At 41.0% G+C, this 22,769-nt stretch overlaps 1 protein-coding gene across 2 annotated transcripts in view; it reads left to right on the forward strand.

Annotated features, from left to right (window-relative positions):
• The first annotated feature begins 226 nt into the window (after window positions 1–226).
• MANBA (mannosidase beta) overlaps window positions 227–22,769 on the forward strand; it is a 127,382-nt gene continuing 104,839 nt past the window's right edge. Inside the window, exons 1-5 of one of the 2 annotated variants that reach the window (XM_061419512.1) lie at window positions 227–544; window positions 11,495–11,589; window positions 14,158–14,263; window positions 16,247–16,417; window positions 21,187–21,310. In XM_061419512.1, the coding sequence (XP_061275496.1) occupies window positions 317–544; window positions 11,495–11,589; window positions 14,158–14,263; window positions 16,247–16,417; window positions 21,187–21,310 (724 nt within the window). In that variant the 5' untranslated portion in view covers window positions 227–316. The remainder of the gene's footprint in view (window positions 545–11,494; window positions 11,590–14,157; window positions 14,264–16,246; window positions 16,418–21,186; window positions 21,311–22,769) is intronic. The other variant, XM_061419513.1, reaches the window with a different exon arrangement.

Consider the following 22,769-nt stretch of genomic DNA (forward strand, 5'->3'; position numbering starts at 1 on the left):
GACGCAGACCGCGGCAGTCCGAGCCCAGAGCGATCCGAGCCCGGAGCGAAGCACAGGTGCAGCGGCTCCAGCACTCACGACCGCAGGCTTCCGCCAAACCGAGCGATCTCTGCGCTGCCAGCCCGCCCGCGGAGCTGGGGAATCCGTCGAGGTGCCTTTAGCTCAGCTGACCTGGGGGCGTGGCCGCGAATCGGGGGCGTGGGCGGGACCGGGGGCGGGCCCCGGGGCGGGGACAGCCAGAGCTCAGGCCGAGCGTGGCTTCCGCAGCCCACCGCATCCCTCGGGTTCTTGCCCTGTGCGGGTACCGGGCAACACCATGCTCCTCCGCCTGCTCCTGCTGCTTGCGCCGTGCGGTGCGGGCTTCGCTACCAAGGTGGTCAGCATCAGTTTGCGGGGAAACTGGAAGATCCACAGCGGGAACGGTTCGCTGCAGCTGCCCGCGGCGGTTCCCGGTTGCGTGCACAGCGCCTTGTTCAACAAGAGGATCATCAAGGTATTGTGTGCGGCCGCCCCGCCAGGAATCTGCGCCCAGGTCCCTCGCACGGTGAGAAGGGCCCAGGAACAGCCTGGCCGCCCCCGAGCCCGGCGGTGTTCTCCTGGGTTTGGCACTAACTTCCGCTTTGCTTCTTGTGGTCTCCAGGGCGTTGGACGTGGCGGGGAGGGTGACGAGGCAATGTATCTGCTCTTGGCGAAGAGCACCGCTGGGGTCCGGGCTAGATGGAGACTGAGCCACCCTCACACTGGGGCCGCAGTAACTCAGGAAAGCGGAGCTTCAGGCAGTTATACTGGCAGTGTTATTGCCATGGTTCTCCGCTGAAGCGTGGATTAGAAAGGACATGTCACTGACAGAGCCTAAGGCGGGGGATGAGTGTTTCAACTACCTGAACACTGCAGGGGACGATAGTGTTTTCCGAAGTAAATGTTAACTATATTCAATAATGCCTTAGTTTTTCATTTTCGCTTTTAGGGTCAGATTTGGAATTGATACAGCAGCACATAGGCTGAGGAGAAGAGACGCGCAGGTGTAAGGTTAGGATTGTCAGTGCTAGTGTGAAGGCTAAATAATCGTTAAGGCTGGGATATGAAGAAAGATGCTGTTTCCTTGCACTGCATGTGATGTGGTGTGTGTGTCCCAATAGAGGCTTCAGTTTATAGACTTGTTATGGAGGACGTTTTCCTATTTGGCTGCCTGTGGGTAGAGGTTTGCAAACAGACTGCCACTTCCCACTGTTTTTTCCTTCCATCTGCTGCATATCTTTAATGGCTTTGCTTGGGACAAGATGTACTTGATAAGTGATTGGCACACATTGTTCGGATCCTCCTAAAAACTCCAGGGTAAGTGTCACACAGTATAGGAGGCTGTGAAGTCGGGCTAGGCTGGTTTAGAATTCCGTTTCTGCCACTCTAAAGAATAAGTCTTCTTATATGCGTTTTATTGATGATACGAATTATGGAGCCCAGAGAAGTTAGAGAATGTACCCAAGATCACACAGCAATTTAGAGTGACAGAAATGGAATTCTAAATCAGCCTGGCCTGACTTCATGGCCTTCTGTATTGTATGACACTTCCCCTGGTGGTTTGAAAAATCATGTATTTTTAAAGCACTGGAGTTAACTGTCAGGAATATAGTTCAAAGTTTACTTAAATGACAGGACAATTGACAGGTTATGTAGATTTCTGATCTGGTATCATTAGCTCTTTTTCAAAGAAACAAATGTAAATGACACTGACCATGGTCCTGTTTATTTTTTTTTAAGTAAGTCATTCTCAAACTTAAGTATTTAAACTATTTTTAGTTAACACACTGCTTATGACATGGACCCTAAGGCTTCACTAACCCATACTGTGAGGATGCTTTTGTTTATATTGCAGTGTCTCTCCTGCCTCATTTTCCTGATTAAGGCGATGGGAAATCACTAGTGGCTGTAGTAAATCAGAATACTGTTCCATGTTACAGGGCTGCGTACCAAGAAACATTTTGTTACTCGTTAAAGTGAATGATGTGCTCATCGACTGAAACAACTGACTTTTCCTCATGGGAACAATTTACAATGTCTGTTAGATCTGTTAATAAATTCTTAGGAAAACTTTAAGTTTCAATAAGGTAGATGTGGGCTTCCCTGAAGGCTCAGTGGTAAAGAATCCATCCACAGTGCAGGAGACATTGGGTTGGAAAGGTCCCCTGGAGAAGGAAGTGGCTACCCACTGCAGTTTTCTTCCCTGGAGGATCCCATGGACAGAGGAGCCTGGTGAGCAGCAATCCTTGGGGTGGCAAAGGAGTCAGACACAACTTAGTGACTAAACAACAACAAGGTAAATGTAGGTATTAAATGATAGATAAGAGATGGGGAGCTTTTGGCGACTGGGGAACTCCAGGACTATTGATAATAACCTACATCAAGTATCATGTTGAGTAATATGATGTTGTTATTCCACCTGCTTTATTATAACATCCATTCTTGGTGTTGACCTCAGGAAATATTCTATAGCTTAGAGCAGATGCTGGTCTAAATATGGTGTTTACATGAGAACTTGAAACATATCTTCTTGAAGTCATTCATCTAATTATCTCATAAATATTTATTTGGTACCTCCAAGCATTATTCTAGGTGCTTGGAATTGATAGCTTATGGTGAACCATGGATTCATGATCTCTGAAGAAGATTTAGCTTCGGAACCAGGGACCAGGCTTGATCACTCAAGAGCTTTTGTGTAGCAGAGTTTTATTAACGTGAAAAAGGGACAGAGAAAACCTCTGACATAAACATCAGAAGGGGACTGAGAGTGCCCCACTGGCTAGTCTTAGGGAGGTAAAAAAATATACTTTTTTCACTTGGTCATTACAGTAAATCAAAAGAATGTCTTAAGGTTGTAGACCCACTCCTACAATATACATTTTAAGATAACAGATTAGAACTAACAATAGAAAGATCTTACCAGACCCACTCCCATAATACACATTTTTAAGATGACAGGATTAGTCAGAAAGTTCTCAAGAAGGAGAAACAGTCCTCAAGCAGGATACATTGTTGTCATATAATCATTGGTACAGAGTTTAAGGGAAAACATATCCTTGAGCAAGATGAATTGTTTTGTTGTTCAGTCATCAGCTCTGGGCTTAAAGAAAAAAAATGTCCTTTTCTCCTTCTTGAGAACCAGACCCCTATCTTCTAGAGAGCCTCAGACCACCCACTCCCACAATATATATCTTAAATTAACAAGATTAGAACTAACAATAGAAAGGTCTTACCAGACCCACTCCCACAAAGTCTTGAGATAACAAGGTTAGTCAGAAAACCTTGTTAAGGAGAAGCATGTCCTTGAGCATGTTACACTGACTAAAACAAAGCAATGTAGAAAATAAGTTTGTCTTTTTCTCCTTGAGAGCCCCAGGCCCTTTTCTCCTTCTCCAGGACTCTGGACCCCTTTCTCCTCCTGGAGCACCCTGGACTTCTTATCAACCTACCCAGGAGTTGGCTCTCAGAATCAAGTGGTGAAGAAAACAGTTTTTGTCCCAATAGACATTCTAGTGGAGGAGATAAATAATAAACAGATATTAATAGATAATATAGTGACAGCTGATATACTGAAAAAAAAAATAAAGCAGGTTAAAAGAAGAGAGAATGAAGGCTGATTGGAAAAGATTCTATTTTTTAAAAAGTGGTTAAAGATAGCCATTTTGATAAAGATCTTCTGAGGAGATCAGTTTTAAGCCAAAATGCATTTCCAGCAAAAAAAGGAAGAAAAGATGGCAGTGGGGAGAGGAGAAGCCTTGAGGCAGGAACATGCTTGGTGAGCTCCAGAAATAGCCAAAAGGCAAGTGTGGCTGTAACCCTATGACCGAGAGGGCAGGTGGATAAGTTAAAAGTAGGCCTCTAGGGTAGATCATGCAGGAAGGCCATTGAGAAAAACTTTGGATTTTATTCTGCAATGATGGGGAAATTTTTTAGCTAAATTTTAGTTAGTATACATTCTTATTTTCTTAGACAAATTTTTAGAAGTGTAATTGCTGATTCAAAAGAATATACATTTTTTTCTTTTACTATATACATCTAAATTGTTCTCCATAAAAATTGTACCAGTTTTACACTCCTGTCGTGACTTTATTAGAGTGCTTATTTTAAGTGCTAGATTTGAATATTATTAAAAAAATCAAAAATAGAAACAATTTACTTTTTAGTGAGGTTAACCATTTTTATATGTTTATGTTATTTGTGATTCAGGATTACTTATTCCTATTTTTAATCTATTTTTGACTATTTTTAATCTATTATTGACTGTCTTTTAAAATTTTATATGTTTATGTTATTTGTGATTCGGGATTACTTATTCCTATTTTTAATCTATTTTTGACTATTTTTAATCTATTTTGACTATTTTTAATCTATTATTGACTGTCTTTTAAAATATAGATTTGTTAGATCTCTTTTTATATATTTTCAAAATTTTCCATGTGTTAATGATATAGTTTATTATATAGATGTTTTAAAGTTTTATTTGTTGAAATCTTATAAACTTTTTTCTTTTATGATTGTTTCTGTCTTGGTATTATGCTTTGTAAGTAATTTTCTCTCTCCTAATTAAATATTTACCTGTAGTTTCTCCTTCTAGTATTTTTATGTTTCCTCTTTTGTATGTTTGTATTTAAAATTTTGATCCATTTGAGTTTTTTCAAATAATTAAGCAATTTTTTGTATCCCATGATTTGACAGTTTCTCTTTTGTCCAATAATAAAACATTACTTTTATCATGCACAGAGTTGATGGTTGATACAATTGATATATTGATACAATTTTCTTATTCTCTACTTTAAAATTCTTTTTAAAAGAATAATAAATGTTCAGTACTTATTGTACAAAAATGATTCAGAGAAATATAAAATATGAAGTCAATCCCTGAGATGGTTTTGTAAGCTACTTCATTTAAAATATATGATGAACATCTGTTTGTATCTATTCAGTTCAGTTCAGTTCAGTCGCTCAGTCGTGTCCGACTCTTTGCGACCCCATGAATCACAGCACGCCAGGCCTCCCTGTCCATCACCAACTCCCGGAGTTCACTCAGACTCACGTCCATCGAGTCAATGATGCCATCCAGCCATCTCATCCTCTGTCGTCCCCTTCTCCTCCTGCCCCCAATCCCTCCCAGCATCAGAGTCTTTTCCAATGAGTCAACTCTTCGCATGAGATGGCCAAAGTACTGGAGTTTCAGCTTTCGCATCATTCCTTCCAAAGAAATCCCAGGGCTGATCTCCTTCAGAATGGACTGGTTGGATCTCCTTGCAGTCCAAGGGACTCTCAAGAGTCTTCTCCAACACCACAGTTCAAAAGCATCAATTCTTCGGCCTTCAGCCTTCTTCACAGTCCAACTCTCACATCCATACATGACCACAGGAAAAACCATAGCCTTGACTAGACGGACCTTTGTTGGCAAAGTAATGTCTCTGCTTTTGAATATGCTGTCTAGGTTGGTCATAACTATAAATATAGATCTTCAAAAATTTTTAATTACTGCATGGACTCCATGATAAAGATTTTCCTACTCAAATCTACACTTAAAAATATAAGAAACTATATTGATTGTGAAGAGTTGTACACAACCGAGCAACTGAACACAAGCACATATTGAAAATATATTGTAAATACACATACACTACCAAAAACAGTAGGCACCAGATACAATGACTGGTACCAGATGGTATAAAAGTGTAGGTAAATGGGAATGAAGCCTGTAGTTCAGTTGAAAAAATGCAGACTTTGGTGTTGGCCTAAGTTTATTTCATCCCTGGATGTACTTCTGCTTTGTCATGGGACCTCAGGAAAGACACTTCACCCTTTGGAGCTTTAGTTTTTTCCACTATAAAATGGTATTTACTGCACAATTTTGTTATAAGGATTAGAGTAACTGAGTGACTATCTTGGAGGCTAATATAAAGTAAATGGTCAACAAGTGATACTCTTACTGTCTTTAGGGTTCATGGCTTTGTTTTAACAACTCATTACTTATGTGGGTCCTTACTCATCAGAGGTAATGCTGAGCTGCTGTTTGCTTCAAACAAGACTCACAATTTTAATATGAGCAGAGGAGATCAGACCACTCCGGAACCAAATTAAGTTGGTTGCTTAGCATATGCAGTATCTATTATAAATGTAATGTGAGCCTCCACAACTTTTATTTTAGAGAGAGTAAGGTATTTGCCTTTAGAGTAGTTTTTTCATAGGTTTTATTTATTTTTTTGGCGGGGGGAGCAATTTTAGGTTCTCTGCAAAATTAAATGGAAAATACAGACAGTTCCCATATGTCCCCCACACATGAACAGCTGCCCTACTACGAACACCTCCTGTCAGAGTGGTACATTTGTACCATCAGTGGACCTTACTGTGACACATTTTTATTCCTGGAAGTCTGTAGTTTATATTATTATTCATTCTATGGATTTTGACAAATATATAATGATATGTGCCCACCATCATAGTATCATTCAGAATAGTTTCACTGCCCTAGAGATCCTCTGTTCTCTACCTATTCATCCTTCTCTCCTTCTTTATCTCTAGTAGCCACTGATGCTTTTAGTGTCTCCATAGCGTTGCCTTTCCAGAACATCATATAATTGTCATCATATAGTCTGTAGCCAGAGTGCCTGATGAACTATAGAGAGATGTTCATGACATTGTACAGGAGACAGGAATCAAGACTGTCCCCAAGAAAAAGAAATGCAAAAAAGCAAAATGGCTGTCTGAGGAGGCCTTACAAATAGCTGTGAAAGAAAGGGAAGTGAAAAGCAAAGGAGAAAAAAAAAAGATATACCCATTTCAATGCAGAGTTCCAAAGAATGGCAGGGAGAGATAAGAAAGCCTTCCTCAGCGATCAATGCAAAGAAATAGAGGAAAACAATAGAATGGGAAAGACTAGAGAACTCTTCAAGAAAATCAGAGATACCAAGGGAACATTTCATGCAAAGATGGGCACAATAAAGGACAGAAGTGGTAGGGACCTAACAGAAGCAGAAGATATTAAGAAGAGGTGGCAAGAATACACAGAAGAACTGTACAAAAAAGATCGTCATGACCAAGATAATCTCTATGGTGTGATCACTCACCTAGAGCCAGACATTCTGGAATGTGAAGTCAAGTGGGCCTTAGGAAGCATCACTACGAGCAAAGCTAGTGGACGTGATGGAATTGCAGTTGAGCTATTTCAAATCCTGAAAGATGATGCTATGAAAGTGCCGCACTGAATAAGCCACCAATTTTGGAAACCTCATCAGTGGCCACAGGACTGGAAAAGGTCAATTATCATTCTAATCCCAAAGAAAGACAATGCCAAAGAATGCTCAAACTACCTCACAATTGCACTCATCTCACACGTTAATAAAATAATGCTCAAAATTCTCCAAGCCAGGCTTCAGCAATATGTGAACCGTGAACTTCCAGATGTTCAAGCTGGTTTTAGAAAAGGCAGAGGAAACAGAGATCAAATTGCCAACATCTGCTGGATCATGGAAAAAGCAAGAGAGTTCCAGAAAAACATCTATTTCTGCTTTATATGACAAAGCCTTTGACTGTATGGATCACAATAAACTGTGGGAAATTCTGAAAGAGATGGGAATACCAGACCACCTGACCTGCCTCTTGAGAAACCTATATGCAAGTCAAGAAGCAACAGTTAGAACTGGACATGGAAAAACAAACTGGTTCCAAATAGGAAAAGGAGTACGTTAAGGCCGTATATTGTCACCCTGCTTAGTTAACTTATATGCAGAGTACAACATCAGAAATGCTGGGCTGGAGGAAGCACAAGCTGGAATCAAGATTGCCGGGAGAAATATCAATAACCTCAGATATGCAGATGACACCACCCTTATGGCAGAAAGTGAAGAGGAACTAAAGAGCCTCTTGATGAAAGTGAAAGTGGAGAGTGAAAAAGTTGGCTTAAAGCTCAACATTCAGAAAACGAAGATCATGGCATCCGGTCCCATCACTTCATGGGAAATAGATGGGGAAACAGTGTCAGACTTTATTTTTTCTGGATTCCAAAATCACTGCAGATGGTGATTGCAAAGCCATGAAATTAAAAGACACTTACTCCTTGGAAGGAAAGTTATGACCAACCTAGATAGCATATTCAAAAGCAGAGACATTACTTTGCCAACAAAGGTTCGTGTAGTCAAGGCTGTGGTTTTTCCAGTGGTCATGTATGGATGTGAGAGTTGGACTGTAAAGAAAGCTGAGCACTGAAGAAGTGATGCTTTTGAACTGTGGTGTTGGAGAAGACTCTTGAGAATCCCTTGGACTGCAAGGAGATCCAACCAGTCCATCCTAAAGGAGACCAGTCCTGGGTGTTCATTGGAAGGACTGATGTTGAAGCTGAGACTCCAATACTTTGGCCACCTGATGCAAAGAGCTGACTCATTTGAAAAGACCCTGATGCTGGGAAGGATTGCGGGCAGGAGGAGAAGGGGACGACAGAGGATGACATGGCTGGATGGCATCACCGACTTAATGGACATCGGTTTGGGTGGACTCTGGGAGATGGTGATGGACAGGGAGGCCTGGCGTGCTGCGGTTCATGGGGTCGCAAAGAGTCGGACACACCTGAGCAACTGAACTGAACTGAACTGAGTCTGTAGCCTTTCCAGATTTGCTTCTTTCAAGAAATAGGAAATATTTAACATCTGAATTCTCCTTTTCTAGAAAAAATGTATCTTAGATGATTACCCCCTGGAGCTCAACATGCTGATTCTTTCAAGGATCTGGGAGATAGGAAGCAGTCTTGTGCCTCGTCAGCCATCCCTGAGGTTGTTAGCGGGTTGAACTTTAGCAGGTTGAAGTGTTGCAACTACATTAGCCTTCACACCTTCTTTCTCCTGATATATTTAACTATATTGGATTGAGTCCATAGTGTAGAGTTATAAATAGGGCAGGGTGGAGACACATGGGCAGGCTTATATTTAGGTGCCTCTTCAAACCTGTATCCTTAACTATTTACTTCACATTAGTTCAGTGGAAAGTGCTGGGCGCCGTGTGTGGGGGAAGAGAAGAAAACGAAGCAAGTGGGCTGGGCCTGACACCCCCCATTTAGCAGAATAAAAAGCTCACAGGTTAACCAGACCTTAAAAGTCAGTTTGGTGATTATTGGTTGTTGTTAAATCTGGTTAACTGCTGATCGCCCCTGTGATACCAAAATGTTTCTTCCAGTCAGGAGTAGTTTCTGGTTGACACGTTTTCTTTCCATCTTGATACACACCCAGTGATGTTATAGTCCCTCTTACATTTTGTGCCCTGGGCAGGTGCCCAGCTGGCTGTTGTCCGCGGAACGTAGATAAAGCTGGCTTTTCCCTCTCAACTTGGAGTTCCTGAGGAAATCACCCTTGGCCCTGGCCCAGTCAGAGGCAAGAAGCCCTCTGAGCCTGCCCGGTGTCCCCCTGTGTAGCTGTGGTGTTGTTCACAGACAGGTGAACTAAAAAGCTTCTTGTACCATTCTGCCTCCTGCCTGGGAGCCCTCATCAGGAAGGTAAAGGGTAGAAAATGAGAAGGGGAAGAAAGACGTAAGTATTATGGACGAGGAATTGGGGCTGGACCCTCAGATAGAATAGCATCTGTGAACAGCCAGCAGGCCAGTCATCTAAGGCAGAGGCTCATGAAGGGCGAGATATTATTAATACTGTTTTAGGCATCATGGGTCATTTGGTCTCTGTCATGTCTACTCAGCTCTGCTATTATAGCGTGAAAACTGCTGTATATAATTTACAAAGGAATGGACCTGTCTGTGCTCCTGTAAAACTTTACTGATACATGTCCATTCTTAGTTCACTGGCCACCCAAAAACAGATAGCAAGCTGCATTAGGCCTGTGGGTTGTAGTTTGCAGACCTGGTCTAGGCTAGTACAGGAAACATGAAGTCTGTAAGTTTGACAGTATCTATGCTCTGTTCTCTGGAGAAATACTTTTTGTGCTCACTTAGGAGAAAGAAATGGCAACCCACTCCGGTGTTCTTGCCTGGAGAATCCCAGGGACAGGGGAGCCTGGTGGGCTGTTGTCTTTGGGGTTGCACAGAGTTGGACACGACTGAAGCGACTTAGCAGCAGCAGCAGCAGTAAAGCTGAGGGCTTCCCTGATGGCTTGGATGGTAAAGGATCCATCTGCAATGCAGGAGACCCTAATTTGATTCCTGGGTCGGGAAGTTCCCCTGGAGAAGGGATACGTGACCCACTCCAGTGTTCTTGGGCTTTCCTGGTGGCTCAGATGGTAAAGAATCCACCTGCAGTGTGGAAGACCTGGGTTTGACCCCTGGGTTGGGAAGATCCCCTGGAGGAGGGCATGGCCACCCACACCAGTATTCTTGCCTGGGGAATCCCCATAGACAGAGGAGCCTGATGGGCTACAGTCCATAGGGTCACAAAAAGTCGGATATGACTGACTGACTAAGCATAGCGTAGTAAAGCTGAGGGCTCCCCAGATGGTGCTAGTGGTGAAGAACCCACCTGCCAATGCAGAAGACATAAGAGGTAAGAGACAAGGGTTCGATCTCTGGGTCAGGAAGATCCCCTGGAGGAGGGCATGACAGCCCACTCCAGTATTCTTGCCTGGAGAATCCCATGGACAGAGGAGCCTAGTGGGGTACAGTGCATAGGGTTGCAAAGACTTGGATATGGCTGAAGCGACCTGGCATGCACACACTTACAGTAAAGCTGAGTGAAAAATAACTTTGTAAATGCAGAGTAAATACAAGGAGCTGGGAATTTGGCTGATCTTTGGGCAACAGAGAGGAAGCATCCCCCCAGGGAAGCCAGCTGGGATAGTAGCAGCAAAATGCAAAGTGAGAACCAGAGAGCAGTGAGTGCCTGATGGTGTCACACCATTGCAAGTTCATTCTCTGCTGTGATCTTGCAGGGTCTGTGTTTGGTTTTAACAGGGGAACCCAATCTTCATTTCCACATCTCCACGTATTTCTTTGATAATGGAACTATGTGTGTCCTAGTCGCTTAGTCATGTCCGACTCTTTGCAACCCCATGGACTGTAGCCCACCAGGCTCCTCTGTCCATGGGATTCTCCAGGTAAGAATACTGGAGTGGGTTGCCATGCCCTCCTCCAAGGGATCTTCCTGACTCAGGGATTGAATTCAGGTCTCTGGCACTGCAGGCAGATTCTTTGCCATCTGAGCCAACAGGGAAGCCCTAATGAAACTGTAATAGTTATAGCTCATCGTGCTTTCATTTCAGGTATTTTGTTAGACTTTTACATTTAAAAATATTTTTAGTATTTTTAGGATGCTAATGCCATGGCAACTTTGTTTGAAAGGTAATGGTCTCTTAAATAGATGGAGCTTTAGCCTTGAGGATGGGATGGGCCAGCATATGAAATGCTTGCAATCCTAGGCCAAGAGTTAATTGATTTTTAGATAATAAATAAATATCATTACTAGTTTATTTCATGCTTATTTAATTAATTATTTTTGCATATTTAATCACCTACTGTATTTTTTATCACCAGGATCCTTACTACAGATTTAATAACCTTGACTATAGATGGATAGCCTTGGATAACTGGACCTATATCAAGAAATTTAAACTCCACTCTGATATGAGGTACATATGTGTATATATCTATATTTATATCTATGTCTGTTTATTCATTTATTATTATTATTTGAACTTTTCTTCTTTTTCTGTTTGCAGTAATCTTTTGTTTGTTTAGGTTACATTGTCATACTAAAGCCTGAACTATAAAAGTGAAAATATGATTTATGTTTTGATTTGTGTATGAGGATTGTGCTGCTGATCATCAGTCACAGAATTATCTCTTATTCAGTCATTTTTTTCCAGTGGTTATAATGGCATCACCTAGACTTAGTTCTTTTATCCGCCTTTTCTTTTCCCTGCTCTCCCAGTAATCCAAACGTGTATATATTTACAATATTGTCACATAGTCTTAGATATACATCATTTGTTTGATATAGTGTTAACCAGCCACAGAAACTATGGTATTGGCCTTATATTATATCATGAGGACACGAGGAAAGATATGGTATAGTTTTCAGTAATGTCCTATGTAGCAGAATGTAACCCAATTATATGTGCATGTGCTGAGTTGCTCAGTCATGGCCGACTCTTTGCAATACCATGGACTGTAGCCTGCCAGGCTCCTCTGTCCATGGAATTTTCCAGGCGAGAATACTGGAGTGAGTTGCTATTTCCTACTCCAGGGGATCTCCCTGACCTATAGACTGAACCTGCGTCTCCTGCACTGGCAGACAGATTCTTTACCACTGGGCCACCTTGGAAGCTTCAACCTAATTATATTAATATCTATCACCATTATTGTTAAATTAAAAAAAAAAACCCTCTGTCCTTTTAATATGACCTTTTTTGGGGGGTGGGGCGTAATTAATCACTAGCTTCTTAAAAGAGAAATAAAGCCAGAAAATAGTGCTCAATATCATGGAGTTACAGTGTTCCAGACTCTTATTTCCAGCTAATACTTAAAATATCTCCAATAGGGGGTGCTCTTTCATCCTGGACTCAACATTTAGTTAACCAATTGACTGTCCGACTTAAAGCTTGCATCAGATTCCAGCCATCTCATTGTTTCTCTGAGTATAATATCTTCCCAATCTCCCATGCCCAAGGAGTTTTGGGCTTATCATATCTTTTCTTCATCTTCCTGTATTTGGCCTGTTTCTGAGTCCTGTTAATTTTTGCCTATCATTTCTCTTGATTCAGCCCCTGCCTCCTCATTTCTAAGTTTCCATCTTTGCCTAGGCCTTTATACCTGGCCTTTATACCTTTGCCTAGGCCTTAATACCTGGCATTAGGCCTGTGCTACCTACTAAGATTTCTTGCTTTGTCTTTGTATTCTCTAGTCTTCTTTATGTAGAAACATTAGATTCATCCCTCCAAATTCTTATTTATTTTATTTTTTGGCAGCTTTGGGTCTCTATTGCTGTGCTCAGGCTTTCGTTATTGCTGTGGGAGTTACTCTCTAGTTGCGATGTGCAGGCTTCTCATTGCCATGGCTTCTTTTGTTGCATATCATGGGCTCTGGGCTTCAGCAGTTGTGGTACATGGGCTTAGTCGCCCCGAGGCATGTGGGATCTTCCTGGACCAGGGATTGAACCAGTTAGGTGAATTCTTAACCACTCAACCTCCAGGAAAGCCCCCAAATGTTTATTTTACCATGATATTCTCGCTTAAGAATGAGAGTGTCTTCCTTTTAATTGGCAGATCAAGTTGAACCTTCTCTGCTTGTCTGTGAAAATGCTGCTTACTGTTGCAAATCCCATACCACTTCCTGCATCCTCATCCCCCTAGTCCTCTCCCAGCCCTAGGCAACTGCCAATTTATTTTTTATCTCTATGCATTTTTCTCTTCTGGAAATCTGAAAGAAATGGATTTGTACAGTATATACCTACTTTATGACTGGCTAATTTCACTTAGCATAATGATGTTTTCAAGTTCAAGTTCTGTGTTGTCATGTCCACCAGTACTTCATTTGTTTTTATTGCTGAATACTATTTTATTGTATGGATATACCACATTTTATTTATTTTGTTCTTTAAACTCTTGTTTCCTTCTGAAGTCCTTCCTTATAATAAACTCTGATATCACTTGTAGTCTGTTCATCAAGACTATATCACAAAGTAGAAGAGATTGAAAACTTTCTCTTTGTTTCCTGTGTTTTAGGCTTGAATGCTAAACAGATTTCAGATTCCTTAAATTCAGAGACTGTTTTAGTTCTCTGTAAGGCTTAGCAGAGTACTGGGCACATAATATTTACTCATAGATACTTGCCAGTTGGTTAATATGTTCTCTTACTGTCAGTAAATGTAATAGTTTGTGAAAATGTTTTGTGTCTGTTATCAATATTGAACTTGATTCAAATAAGAACTTTGTGAAGCTCTAGGGGAAAAGTCAATGCATGGAAATTAGAAGTCATGGTCGTGATTTGATAATGATTGAAATATTATCAAGAAAGTTAAACTGGATGACTCAACATAAAAATGTATTAAAGCAGTATTTCTGAAAATTTTATTGAAAATTGCCTTCCAAGAATGTATATTTTCTCTGAAATATTTATTCCTTTCATTCTTAATAAAAAAAGACTAGTTATCTAAGTTAATGTTTTATTCATCTTGTTTTAAAAATCTCTTTTTTTAGCACATGGAGTAAAGTAAATTTGGTTTTTGAGGGTATCGATACAGTTGCAGTAGTCCTGCTCAACAGTGTTCCCATTGGCAAAACAGACAACATGTTCAGAAGATACGTAAGTACATAATGACATCAGGTGAAAAAGAACCGCTGTTTGTATTTGTGTGCATTGTTATCACGAGCAGCGAGAACAAGTCCTTTGATGCAATGGGTAAGTTACTTTATCTCTCAGTTGCCGTATTTGTTGAATGATGAAGACACTCAAGCCCTATAAAATTATTGTGAGGATTTAATGAGTTAATTGTATGAAATGATTGGTTTAGTTTTTGGCACATAGGAAATGTTGGAAAATGCTGTTCCCTTCTCTGTTGTTTGGAATCCAGAGTTTCAAGGGAAATGACAGCTGACAAGCCATTTTTAAAAGGAAGTATTCTTTACTTTCTGGAAGTGTTACCTGAAGAGATTGTATCCTGATCTCCCTTCCCTGTTAAGGGTAGACTTTTCAAAACAAAAATAACTTATGACTTAGAAACTACATGCTATGCATACCAGAGGGTCAGGTTATTATGAGGTATCTAGGAAATACTTGGCAATTCAAAGCCATATGTAAATAGCAAGAGCAGACTTTCCAGGACTAAACACAGTCTCTGTTTGCACTGTTGGCCTAGGACCATCATCTCTCAGTAAAAATAGCAGGAGAAAACCTAGAAATCTACGTTTGGGTAGGAGAATGTGATCAGTTATAACTAAAAGTTGGCAACTAAGTTATACAAGCTGGATTTAGAAAAGGCAGAGGAACCAGCAGTCAAATTGCCGACCTCAGCTGGATCATAGAAAAAGCAAGAGAGTTCCAGAGAAACATCTACTTCTGCTTTATTGACTACATCAAAGCCTTTGACTTTGTGGATCACAACAAACTGTGGAAAATTCTTCAAGAGATGGGAATACCAGACCACCTTACCTGCCTCCTGAAAGATCTGTGTGCAGGTCAAGAAGCAACAGTTAGAACTAGACATGGAACAACAGACTGGTTCCAAATTGGGAAAGGAGTATGTCAAGGCTGTATGTTGTCACCCTGCTGATTTAGCTTATATGAAGAGTACATCATGTGAAATGCCAGGCTGGATGCAGCACAAGGTGGAATCAAGATTGCTGGGAGAAATATCAGTAACCTCAGGTATGCAGATGACACCACCCTTATGGCAGAAAGTGGAGAGGAACTAAAGAGCCTCTTGATGAAAGTGAAAGTGGAGAGTGAAAAAGTTGGCTTAAAGCTCAACATTCAGAAAATGAAGATCATAGCATCCAGTCCCATCACTTCATGGCAAATAGATGGGGAAACAGTGGAAACAGTGTCAGACTTTATTTTCTTGGGCTCGAAAATCACTGCAGATGGTGATTGTAGCCATGAAATTAAAAGACACTTGCTCCTTGGCAGAAAAGCTATGACCAACATAGACAGTATATTAAAAAGCAGAGACATTACTTTGCCAACAAAGGTCCATCTAGTCAAGGCTATGGTTTTTCCAGTGGTCATGTATGGATGTGAGAGTTGGACTGTGAGGAAAGCTGAGCGCCGAAGAATTGATGCTTTTGAACTGTGGTGTTGGAGAAGACTCTTGAGAGTTCCTTGGACTGCAAGGAGATCCAACCAGTCCATTCTAAAGGATGGGTGTTCATTGGAAGGACTGATGCTGAAGCTGAAACTCCAGTACTTTGGCCACCTCATGCGAAGAGTTGACTCATTTGAAAAGACCCTGATGCTGGGAGGGATTGGGGGCAGGAGGAGAAGGGGACGACAGAGGATGAGATGGTTGGATGGCATCACCGACTTGACGGACATGAGTTTGAGTAAGCTCCGGGAGTTGGTCATGGACAGGGAGGCCTGGCATGCTGCAGTCCATGGGGTCACAAAGAGTCAGACATGACTGAGCAACTGAACTGAACGAAGTTATACTATCTTGGAGAAGTTCTTTCTTCAGCAAAAAGGCTAGACCTAAAGATTTCAATTACTTTATGCATCTTTCATACATTCTGCTTGTGTCTAAAATTTTATACATGAGGATGCTTTCATATTTGTTCTTTCTGTTTAATTTAGAGCTTTGATATTACACATACGGTCAAAGCAGTGAACATCATTGAGGTGCGTTTCCAGTCACCAGTGGTATATGCGAACCAGAGGAGCGAACGTCACACTGCCTACTGGGTGCCCCCCAACTGCCCTCCACCTGTGCAGGATGGCGAATGCCATGTCAACTTTATTCGCAAGGTAAGGCTGTCACAGTGGAGGGGCGTTAGCCTTAAGGATGGGATGATGGTATATGAAATGCTTGTTTGAAGACTCCAGTTGTATTTCAGAAGATGGGCATCTCTCTCCTGCCCTTAGTGGGATTTATAGTGAAAATTAGAAATAAGAACCGAACGTTATATGAATTTTTGAGGAGAACTTTTCTTTCTAGTTTCCCTTCTTAGGAGTACCTAAGAACTTAGATAACATTGGACAAAGAAGAAAGATAGGTGACTGATAATGCACCTTTACAGTTTTTATTTTGGCTCTGCCACGAGGCTTGCAGGATCTTTGTGTCCTGACCAGCGATCAAACCCATGCCCCCTGCAGTGGAAGGCCAGAATCCTAACTACTGGACTGCCAGGGAATTCCTCTTTTCAATTTTTTTTAAAAGCACTTAAGCTTATCAAGCTTTACGTGAGACTGTAGGGTTCATATTTATGAGCAATAGTTGTTACTAGCCTTCTGCTCCTGTTAATGCATTTGTTGATGTGCAATATTTTCCTGCGAGGTTCTCATAACATCTAACAAAAGATAACAAAGCCACAGGTGATTAATTTCCTTTGAGTCTGTTCTCAATCTAGATGACTAATACAGGGATGAATTAGTATATTATGTCACACTTAGTTTTTAATTTTATTTTAAAAAAGTTTAATTGTGGTAAAATACACATAACACAAAATTTACCATCTTAATTCTTTTAGGTGTACATGCAGTAATATTAATTATATTCACATTGTGTGAAATCAGTCTCCAGAACTGTTTCATCTTGCAAAACAAACTCTGTACTCATTAAAAAAACAACTCCCCACTTTCCCCCAACTCTCAGCCCCTGGCAACCACCATCTTTCAAATTCTAGGAGTTTTAATCCTCTAGATACCTCATACCATTAGAATCATACAATATTTGTCTGTTTGTGACTGACTGAGTTCACTTAAACAATCTTTTATAACCTAATTTTGGACGTGCTCTCATCACTGCTCTATTCTGTGAGTTAAAAGTGATTCATTGGGTCATATCATACTCAGATATCAATATAATGTCTTCAAGTTTCATCTATGTTGTAGCACATCCTAGAATTTCCTTCCTTTTTTAAGGCTGACTAATATTCCATTGTATATAGATCCACGGGAGCCTAAAGCTCATTGTGTCCAACACTGCACCTGGGATCTGAACCCTGCTCCCAGGGCTCTCTGTCTCACTGAATGGAGTACCATTTGCAGCAGTTGCTCAAGCCAGAAACCTCAGAGTTATTTTTGATACCTCCCTGTCTCTTTTTAAAAAGAGATTCAGAAGTCCTTTTGATGATGCGGATGTTACCTTTTTAGTAGTTACTGAGTCTGCTCATGCTTCATCTCTACTCCCACACTTGGGTTCCATCTGTTACCATTTCTTGCATCAAGTATTGCTCTGGTTGCACAACTGGTACCCAATGACCTCATTTGCCTCACTCCAATTAATTTGCCCAAGGAACAACCAGAGTGTTCCTTTTAGATAAAAATCATTGCGGCACCACCCCCCCCACCCCCCTTGAAACTCTTCAACAGTTTATCATTGCTTTTAGGCTAAAGTCCAAAGTTCTTAGCTAAGTTTGGCCCATGCGCCCACTGTTCTGGTCTTCTGCTCGTCTCTTCCCACTGTTTTCATTTCCTGGAACGCACCATGTTCTCTAGCATCTTGAGGCCTTCATCCATGCTGTTCCTTCTGAAAGCATGCCTTCACTCCCTCTCCCCTAAACACCCTGGGCAAGTGGTACTCACCTTTAAAGTCTCTATTTAAAAGTCACTATTATTCAGGGGAACTTGTCTTGACACCATTATATATTCCCTGGCTATTTCCTTTATGACTATTTGTTCAATTTGTTTCCTTTATTTTCCTTTGTGACTATTTGTTCAGTGCCTGAATCTCTTGCTATATACTGTGAGTGCTGCAAGCAGAAGGACTGTTTCTGTCTGGTATGTTAATATACTCCCAGGGCAAAACAGAGAGAGCACTGCACACATATTTTTGAATAAGTGAAAACTTTTATTTGGAGAGATTATATGAATTAGAGTGATTTGTAACCCTTGCTGGGGAAAATAATCTGCCTTATAAGATGTTGAATATTTTTGCCCTCCTCCTTCTCTCTATCCCTAATAAAATAATTACATATCTGAACTTAAAAACCCTGCAGTAACTATCCCCAAGATGGTCTTCATTCTGAACATGAAATCGTTAAGTCCTGATTTTATGCGGATACAGATGCTGTGAAGTGGTTTTAGTTCTTTGTTTTCCTCTGTAATGGAAACTGAATTTTCTCTGTTACAGATAAGTACAGAACTTAGGAAATAATATCAAATGCTTAAATGAGAACAATGTGGCCAGATCCTTAGGCTCTATTCTGCAAGTGCACCCTTCAAGAAGATCTCAGTACTTCCTCTGGTGCTTGTTCTCTTTTAAAAGCTTAACTCAGCCTCACACATTTTAATTGACTGTGTTTTGGAAATTTTTTCTTTTCTTTTATGAAGTGGAAGTTAGAAAAATTCTGCTCTGGTTACCTGTGTCAGGGTCTGAAGTCTTTTTTTTTTTTTTTTAATGAAGTGATGAGACTGAATGTCATGATTTTAGTTTTTGAATGTTGAGGGCTTTTTTTTTTTTTCTTGCTATTTTGTTTTTTTCTACTTTCAAAGATTTATTTATTTTTAATTGAAGGGTAATTGCAATAGGTGTGTAAATTCTGAACTTATTATTTCTGGGATGTAAGTTCATAACCTAGGACTTCTGAATTCATCCTGGAGGAAATAGGGGTTTGCAAGTCTAGCCAGAGTTTCTTGTCTGTTTATGTATATTTTTATCTTTCAGTATGTTTCCTCATTTTTTATAGTTAGAAGGAAAGTTATGACTAACCTAGACAGCGTATCAAAAAGCAGAGACATTACTTTGCCAACAAAGGTCTGTCTAGTCAAGGCTATGGTTTTTCCAGTGGTCATGTATGGATGTGAAAGTTGGACTGTGAAGACGGCTGAGCGCCGAAGAATTGATGCTTTTGAACTGTGGTGTTGGAGAAGACTCTTGAGAGTCCCTTGGACTGCAAGGAGATTCAACCAGTCCATTCTGAAGGAGATCAGTCCTGGGTGTTCATTGGAAGGACTGATGTTGAAGCTGAGACTCCAATACTTTGGCCACCTGATGCAAAGAGCTGACTCATTTGAAAAGACCCTGATGCTGGGAGGGATTGGGGGCAGGAGGAGAAGGGGACGACAGAGGATGAGATGGTTGGATGGCATCACCGACTTGACGGACATGAGTTTGAGTAAGCTCCGGGAGTCGGTGATGGACAGGGAGACCTGGCATGCTGCAGTCCATGGGATCACAAAGAGTCAGACATGACTGAGTGACTGAACTGAACTGAACTGAATAGTAGGTTCAGAGATATTTTGAAGAAATTTGAAGAGTATCTATTGTGTTGCTTCAGTGTAATATGCTTTTGAAGGATAAATGTAAAAAATTAGATTTTATAGTCTTGGAAGTTTTCTACCAAATTTAACTATGTTGCCTAGGTTGATCGATTAGTTATTGTATTAAGTTATCTATTGCTATGTAACAATTATTCCAAAATTTATCAGCTTAAAACAAGATTTGTTATCACAGTTTCTGTCAGGAATGCAGGTGTGTCTTAGCTGGGTACTTCTGGCTCAAGGTCACTCATGAGGTTACTGACGAACTCTGGACCAGGGCTGCAGTCACTTTAAGCCTGGGTGAGGCCTGCCTAAGCTCCACCATGTGCTTACTGGTGGGCCTGAGATCGGCCTCCAGGCTCACTCATGTGGGCCTTTTCCAGAACTGCCTCGCAGCATGGCAGCCAATTTCCCTCTTGGCCAAGAGAGAGCTGAGTGAGCACCTCAGACAGAAGGTACAGTCTTTTATAACCTACTTTTGGACATGCTCTCATCGCTACTGTATTCTGCTGGTTAAAAGTGATTCATTAGGTCATGTCATACTCAAGGGAAGGGGTTAGACTGGGGTGTGAATACCAGGAGCTGTGCATTGTGGGTCATTTTAGATGCCATGAATGGGATACACACACTATTATGGACTTAATTCTGTGCCCCTACCCCCAAATTTATATATTGAAGTGCTGACCCTCAATAAGTTCAAAATGTCTCCCTGTTTGGAAGTGAGAACTTTAAAGAGGTGATTAAGTTAAATGAGACCATTAGGATTAGTCCTAATCCAGTATCATTCCCTGAAGCTCAAACAGTAGAGAATCTGCCTGCCATGCAGGAGACCAGGGTTTGATCCCTGGGTTGGGAAGTTCCTCTAGAGAAGGGAATGGCAATCCACTCCAGAATTCTTGCCATGGACAGAGAAGCCTGGTGGGCTACAATCCGTGGGGTTGCAAAGAGTCGGACACAACTGAGCAACTAACACACACCATATCATTGATGTGCTTATCAGAAGAGGAAATTTGGACATTAAGGGTGTACGTGTGTGTTCACAGAGGAGGCTGCTAAGGGCACTGTGAGAAGGCAGCCGTCTGCAAGCCCAGGAAGCCAAACCTACCAGCACCTTGATCTTGTACTTCCTCACCCCTAGAAATGTGCAAAACTTAATTTCTGTTGTTCAAGGCACCCAGTTTGTGGTATTTTGTTACGGCAGCCCTGGCAAACCAATATACACATACGTACTATTTTAAAGGAAAAGGTTTTTCATAATGTTTAAGTCTCATGGTAATTAGAGTCTATCTTCTTTTTTTCCCTTGAAATTACAGATGCAGTGTTCCTTTGGTTGGGACTGGGGACCTTCTTTTCCTACCCAGGGCATCTGGAAAGATGTTAGAATTGAAGCCTATAATGTTTGTCATCTGAACTACTTCATGTTTACCCCCATCTACGGTAAGCTAAGAGCTGTGATTTTTTGTTTTTCTTTTCTGAGCCTCCTCTGTATTATAAACATTGGCTTTATAATTTGAATATATGCAAATATACAGTTGACCTTGAACAACATGGGTTTGAACTGTGCAGGTCCACTCATATGTTTTAATGAGTTTGTTTTAATGAATATTACAGTCCTGCATGATCTAAGGTCTGTTGAATCCATGATTCAGAACTGCAGATACGGAGGGCTGACTTTGAGCATCAGTGGATTTTGGTACCTCCAGCAGGTCCTGGAACCAATCTGTTGTGGTTAATGAGGGACAAGTGTACTTTTCAGAGACTTACTTTTAAAAAATTTTTACGGTGCATTAAGTTTAGAAAAGTGAAAAATATGTCCAAACTGATCGGTCATGAAAATTTATTTTCCATGGAAAAACCCAAATGAACTTTTGTGGCCAACCCAATATAAAGCAGGTAAGTAGGTGGGTGGGTAGCTACCTTTTAATATATTCTGAAAAATAAAAAAAAAATGAGAGGAAGAAAGAAAGGAAGGAGAGAGGGAGGTGAGGAGGGAAGGAAAGAATGAAGGAAGGAACTCTGTTTTCCTAGCTATGTATTCTTTCTTAAAAGAGTGGGTCTGCTGGCTTGCACTCCTTTTTGCTGCCCCTGTAGTCACTTTCAGAACTCCATGGTGCTGAGTTCTTGGTTTGCTTAAATCACTGGGCTGACTTTCTATCACTGCACATTTTGTCCTCTGAAGGCCATGACATACCAGCCTCGTTAAGAGTTGAAAGTAAACTGGAAAGCAAACAAGGCATTAAAGAAACTCGGGTACAGTAAAGAACACTGCTTTTTGTTGTGGAAACAGCATTGAAAAAACCCTCAGAAATCTCACAGATGTCAACAAATTGGTTGAGTGCTGGTCAAATATTTGTTGAGCTCTTTGTTCAGCGCTGTGTATGTTTGGCTTAGAAAAGAACTGCAAGTTGGTTGTGGTGTGGAGGGGAGAGATAAGCAATTATCAAACCAAATTAGATTGTGTTGCAGTCTTCGGGATGGCAACCCCAGTAATTTGGAAATTCAGAGATCAGAAGATTTGAGAAGTTAGAGAAGTCAGGGTGAAGGTGGAGGCAAATGGGATTTTAAATGGTAGCTCATGATGCTCAGTCCAGTTCACTGCAGGCCTAACTAGACGTCGTTTATATGCAAGGATGTGATTCGTCCATACAAGAATTCTGGTGTCTTTAGGGCCCGTTGACCCTAGATTGCTCCACATGGAGCCAAATCTGTGTTTTCTGAAGGCAGAAGATGAAAGCACATCAGAGATGGTTGATAATTGAGGAGGCTATTAGGTGCTGCTGGCATTTTTAAATGTTAAAAAGGCATTAAAGGCCCTGATGTAAATTGCGCATATAAATGTGGCTATTTAGAGCTTTCTAGTTTAGTGTTTCTCAAACTGTTCTTCAGAGACTCAACC

The sequence above is a fragment of the Bos javanicus genome, chromosome 6 (genome assembly GCF_032452875.1).
Source record: "Bos javanicus breed banteng chromosome 6, ARS-OSU_banteng_1.0, whole genome shotgun sequence".
NCBI lineage: Eukaryota > Metazoa > Chordata > Mammalia > Artiodactyla > Bovidae > Bos > Bos javanicus.